The sequence below is a fragment of the Rhineura floridana genome, chromosome 8 (assembly GCF_030035675.1).
Source record: "Rhineura floridana isolate rRhiFlo1 chromosome 8, rRhiFlo1.hap2, whole genome shotgun sequence".
Classification (NCBI taxonomy): Eukaryota; Metazoa; Chordata; class Lepidosauria; order Squamata; family Rhineuridae; genus Rhineura; species Rhineura floridana.
The window spans coordinates 59,635,565-59,641,241 of record NC_084487.1 but is presented as its reverse complement, the minus strand read 5'-3'; the positions used below and the strand labels follow the sequence as shown (position 1 = coordinate 59,641,241).

Sequence of the window (5,677 nt, the reverse complement as noted above, 5' to 3'; positions counted from 1 at the left end):
TACCTGGGAACATCCACAGACTGGTCGGAAAAGACAGTTCACCTGGTCACGGTTGCCTCAAGGGTTCAAGAATTCACCCACCCTGTTTGGCCAGCAACTAGCCAAGGACCTTCAGCAATTCCAAGAAGAGGTCGGGTTAGTGCTTCAGTACGTAGATGACCTCCTCCTGCCCCGCCGGACTGAACAAGAATGCTCCACCAACACGGTCGAATTACTCAGATGGCTCCAGAACTGTGGGTACCATGCTAGTAGGGCCAAAGCTCAAATATGTAGCCAAGAAGTCACCTACTTAGGATTCACGATCAAGAAGGATACCCGTGTTTTAGGCAGTAGTAGAACCCAGGCTATTAATTGCCTGCCCCGGCCTACCAACAAGAAGGAGCTCCGTGTATTTTTGGGAATGGCTGGCTACTGTCGTATTTGGATTTTAGATTATGCTTCCATGGCTAGACCATTATACAATCTGTTAACAGGAAGGGTGCCAGAATCTTGTCCCATAAATTGGACAAGAGAAGAAATTCAGGCCTTAGAACGGTTAAAGCAGTCATTAACTAGCTCACCTGCTTTAGGGTTACCAGACATTACTAAACCCTTTCAGCTTTTCGTTGATGAGAGAAAAGGAACCGCTGTGGGAGTTCTCACCCAGCAAGTTGGAACCTGGAACCGACCGGTCGTGTATCTCAGCAAAAATATGGATCCTGTTAGCCGAGGATGGCCAGGCTGTCTCCGGAGTATAGCGGCAGCCTCGCTTCTCTTGACAGAAGCTGTCAAACTGACATACGGCCAAACTATAGAAGTGACTGCATCCCATTCTATCCAATCTTTACTAGAAGTGCATGGACCTAAATGGATGACCAACTCTTGCTTGGTAAAATATCGAGCCCAGCTATGTGAAAATCCTAACATAATTGTAAGGGACCGAGCGACCCTGAATCCGGCAACCCTGATGCCTCTGCCTGGACGATTAATACACCAGTGTGATGAAATTATGTCAACTGTACATTCCAGCCGACCAGATTTGAAGGATGTGCCAATCCCTGGGGGAGTTATATTGTTTACTGATGGAAGCAGCTCTATCATAAACGGAGTCCGGCATGCAGGGTATGCTGTGGTCACTGAAGATCAAATCCTAATGGCTAAACCTCTGCCACCTGGTACGTCTGCCCAGAAAGCCGAACTCATAGCCCTAATTGAAGCCTTGAAGTGGGCTGAAGGGAAAAAGGTTACCATCTACACCGATTCTAAATATGCTTTCTTAACTGTTCAAGTACATGGAGCCCTTTATCGGGAAAGAGGATTTCTGACTGCAGAAGGCAAGGAGGTGGCACATGCCCCTGAAATTCGCCAATTACTGGAAGTCATTTGGAAGCCTGCACGAGTAGCTGTAATCCATTGTCGAGCCCACACAGGGAAAGCTAACCCTGTGGCTAGAGGGAATGCTAGAGCTGATAAGGCTGCCAAAGAAGCCGCCCTGGAATCCTTACCCAAGACTGACAATATAATGACTATCTCGTTACCCTCTCTGACTCAGGGCCCACAATATACCCAGGAAAAAATTGAGGAGAGTCAGAGACAAAATTATACCCTTCAACAGGGCTGGTATGTTCTTACTGATGGCAGGATTTGGGTACCCCAAAGGTTAGCCCGTACAGCCGTTTTCCATATGCACAATCAATGCCACCTAGGAAAAGAGGCACTCCGACACTTAATTGAGAAGACTATGTTTATTGATAAACTTGCTTCCCTGTGCACTGAAGAGTCTCGACGATGTGTAACTTGTGCCCTAAGCAATCCCCGAAGAGGACCCGTCCCTGAACCAGGCCAGATTCTCCGGGGAAGTCGCCCGTTTCAAGTGATCCAGGTGGACTTCACCCATATGCCACCAGCCGGGGGCTACAAACTTTTATTAGTGACTGTATGCACCTTTTCCCGATGGGTTGAGGCCTGGCCAGTCCGGTCTGAAGGATCCAAGGGAGTAGTAAAGCATTTACTTGAGGACATCATCCCCAGGTACGGGTTGCCCCGACAAATTAACAGTGATAACGGCGCAGCCTTTCAAGCTGAAGTGACGGAAAAACTCAGCAGAGCTCTTGGAGTGGACTGGAAACTCCATTGTGCCTGGAGACCTCAGAGCAGCGGAGCGGTTGAACGGGCCAATCAGACCCTCAAATTGCACCTCAGGAAAATGTGCGCGGAAACAAAGACTAAATGGATTCAGATGCTGCCGGTGGCTTTGTTACACATGAGATGTACACCTGGAGCTAATGGTCTCACCCCATATGAACTGGTTTACGGGAGGCCACCACTTTTGCCTGTGGCAGTGGATACCCTGACATTAAGGGGGGAAATAAACCTGAAGCGCATTTTAAGAGAATTAAACCGAACTGTTCTAGAGATAGGTCAGTACACAGAACAGAGCCCCTTGGGACTCACCACCCCTGTCCATGGATTCTGCCCCGGAGATACAGTATGGGTCAAAAGTTACAAGGAAGATGCATTGGGAAAAATTTGGGAAGGACCTTTTGTTGTCTTATTAACTACCCCTACTGCCTTAAAGGTCGAAGGAAACCCTACCTGGATCCACTGGAGTCGCGCTAAAATAGCCTCTCCGGAAGGATGGACGATTGCCAACCAGAGAGACCTGAAGATGACCTTGAGAAGGGAGGCCACCCCGCGGGATGCGACGGGAGAAGCCTCCTCGGGACCGGCAACTGAGGGAGTGAAATAGCTGAGGGCGCTGCATCCCCTACCGTCCTGGACAGAGTAGTGGGACACCGCCCGAAGATTCAGATTTGCCCAACTTCAACTAAAATGCCCTGTTGTAAATTGTCTTATTTGATTATACTGTTCCAGTTTGGGGTTATTCTAATCCTGCTGTTGTTTCCTCCCCACTGTGAAATGGCTTCCCTCCCATTATGCAGGATTTGTATTAAGACTGTCAGGAACCATAACAATATCCAGGACACTATAGATTATCAGAGTAAATTCAGTTGTAAAGGAACAACTGTCGCTTGCCAGTTTCGTAACGTTAGTTACTCAGCCTGTACTCAGGGAAATCAGACAACTTGCTATGACCCCAAAGAAAATCCTGATCATTGGTGGCTCCAGGTAAGGGAAGGCACGCAGAGTGGACGGGTGCTCTCCCAAATTAGGTTAGCCACCCCTAATACTAAAGCGTGGATCAAAATTGAGCCTTGTGAGATTTCAAAATGGCCTGACCAATGTGGAGGTTATGATTGGGAAAAGACCTATACATGGAATGACAAATACATCTGCCCGGAAAAAGGAATAAGTACTGAATGCACGAATCAATGTCCTTACTGGAACTGTGTGGGCTGGGCCACCTGGCAAACTACCGGGATAAATGCTCATCTTTCTAAGGTCACAGTACGAAGTGACTGCGGGCCTCGGAAGTGTAATTATGTAAATTTTACTATTAATAATCCACAGGCCTTTCTGAGTAAGTTTGGGCAACACTTTGGGCTACGCATTCATGGCCGGGGAAAGGACCCATTAGGATTATTTTATCTGAAACTCGTCCAATTGACACAGGCAGGTCATACCTTGCAGCAGACCTTCTTCTCCGAATTCTGGGAGGAAATAAAAACCCCTTTTCAGGTGCCTGAAGTGGCCAGAAATTTGTTTATTACTTTTGCAGAAACTGTTGCCACCACTTTAAATATCAGCAACTGTTATGTTTGTGGGGGGACTCAGATTGGAGATCACTGGCCCTGGGAAGCTGCTGAGTTGGATGTTAGTCAGCCCTATAACACTACCAATGTCTCAAACCCCCACAGTCAATGGATATTGAAGGCTACCCTTGTTGGTCGTTGGTGCGTACAAAGAATCTCCCCCAGAGCCCCGCAGATAGGTCAGATGCCTTGTGAGACCATGACCATTTTGAATCAGTCCACTGTTAGTTATTGGCCCAATGTCTCTATGATTCCGGTTAACCTGTTATGGACATTGGAGTTAAAGTTAAGATTAAATTTATCAGTTGTTAACAATAATTCCTGGAAAGCATTGCCAGGGTTTTACTGGGTTTGTGGGAAATATGCTTATTCCAAACTACCCGAACCCTGGGAGGGAACTTGTACCCTAGGAGAGGTCAGACCATCCTTCTTTCTCATCCCTCTCAGTGCAGGGGTTCGGTTGGGACATCCAGTGTATGATAGAAAAAAAAGAATGACGATTAAGATTGGTGACTGGAAGGATGATGAGTGGCCCCCTGAGAGAATAGTCCAGTACTATGGACCTGCGACCTGGGCCCAGGATGGGTCTTATGGGTACAGGACCCCAATTTACATGTTGAATAGAATAATTCGGTTACAGGCGGTGCTTGAACTTATAACGAATGAAACTGCAAGAGCCTTGACTGTCCTGTCTAAAACACAGACCCAGCTTAGGAATGCTGTATATCAAAACAGGCTCGCCCTCGATTACCTGTTGGCAGCGGAAGGAGGAGTCTGTGGGAAGTTTAATTTGACTAATTGCTGTCTACACATTGATGATAATGGAAAAGTAATAGAAGACATAACTGATAAAATAATTAAGCTTGCACATGTGCCTGTGCAAACATGGAAAGGATTTGAGTGGGCGAAAGGATTGGGCCCATGGTTCCAATGGGTAGGAGGGATACGAGGTATCATTGGAATAATAATTGTGGGAATTTTGATGTGTGTTTTGTTACCTTGTATTTTACCTCTGATTATGCAAGGGCTAAGAAACATGATGGAAAACATAGCAGACAGGAGAACAGCAGTACAGCTTATGGCGTTGTATGAATACAGATCCAAAGCTACATGTGAGAATGATACTCCCTGAACCTCTTAGTGAGGGTCAGTGAAGTATCAAGGGGAGGACTGTCAGGGTAGCAGAACGCCATTAGTAAAGGAGGGTTTAACACGTAGGCCAGAGGGAGGCGCAAGCGCAGAAGATCGCTTTAGAGTGGAAAATTACCAAACTCACAGTTGGAGAATTGTATCTTTGTATCTTTGTTGCCTGTAACTGAATAAAAGTGCTGTGCCTCATCTGCCTGGGGGCGCAGTTTGGAGGACAAATTCCCCTGTGCCTCTGCTAGCAATAAAGCCATCTGTTGAACCGAATTTGGGCCTGAGACTCTGTTTTTCTACCGTAACACCACCAGGGACTCCACCAGTCCGGACTGTCCTTTATTTTATTTTTTCTCTCCCCGCTCTAGCACAGATCTCAACAGATCCCCCTGCTAGGCAACCACCAGTCACGTCCTAATACTAGTATTCCCAGAGACTCTGAATACTGGTATTGTTATTCTCTTCACCGCTGCCACCATTTGTTACAGTTTCCCTTCAGCCTTGGTCATTACCTTACCCTCCTTTCTGGTCTGTGAAACCCCAGCCAAGGATCAGGCCTTTGGTAAACCAAATTAAGTATTTATTAAAGATAACAAAGCTAACAAGATTAACAAGATTTCTTCTTAAGGCACATAAACATATGGTTTTACTCAATACTAATCCGAACTCCACCCCCCTCCTTCTCCACTCTCTCCTGGCAAACAACTCTCTCAAACCCCACCAAGCAACCCACTCAGTTTCACCTCATCCACCCAGATTTACCTGACATTCTTCCTTTTATACTGTCAGCCATTTTAAACATTCAGCCAATCATCCAGCATTCTACTGCCCATTCACTCCCCCTC

At 46.6% G+C, this 5,677-nt stretch overlaps 1 protein-coding gene across 1 annotated transcript; it reads left to right on the top strand.

The window, feature by feature from the left end:
- The first annotated feature begins 2,898 nt into the window (after positions 1–2,898).
- Positions 2,899–4,824, top strand: LOC133363331 (endogenous retrovirus group 3 member 1 Env polyprotein-like). Its single transcript, XM_061582734.1, has one exon. The coding sequence runs from the start codon at positions 2,899–2,901 to the stop codon at positions 4,822–4,824; it is 1,926 nt and encodes a 641-aa protein (XP_061438718.1).
- The last annotated feature ends 853 nt before the right edge of the window (positions 4,825–5,677 follow it).

Coding starts and splice junctions, on each gene's coding strand:
- LOC133363331 (XM_061582734.1), top strand. CDS start 2,899: ATGGCTTCCCTCCCATTATGCAGGATTTGTATTAAGACTGTCAGGAAC.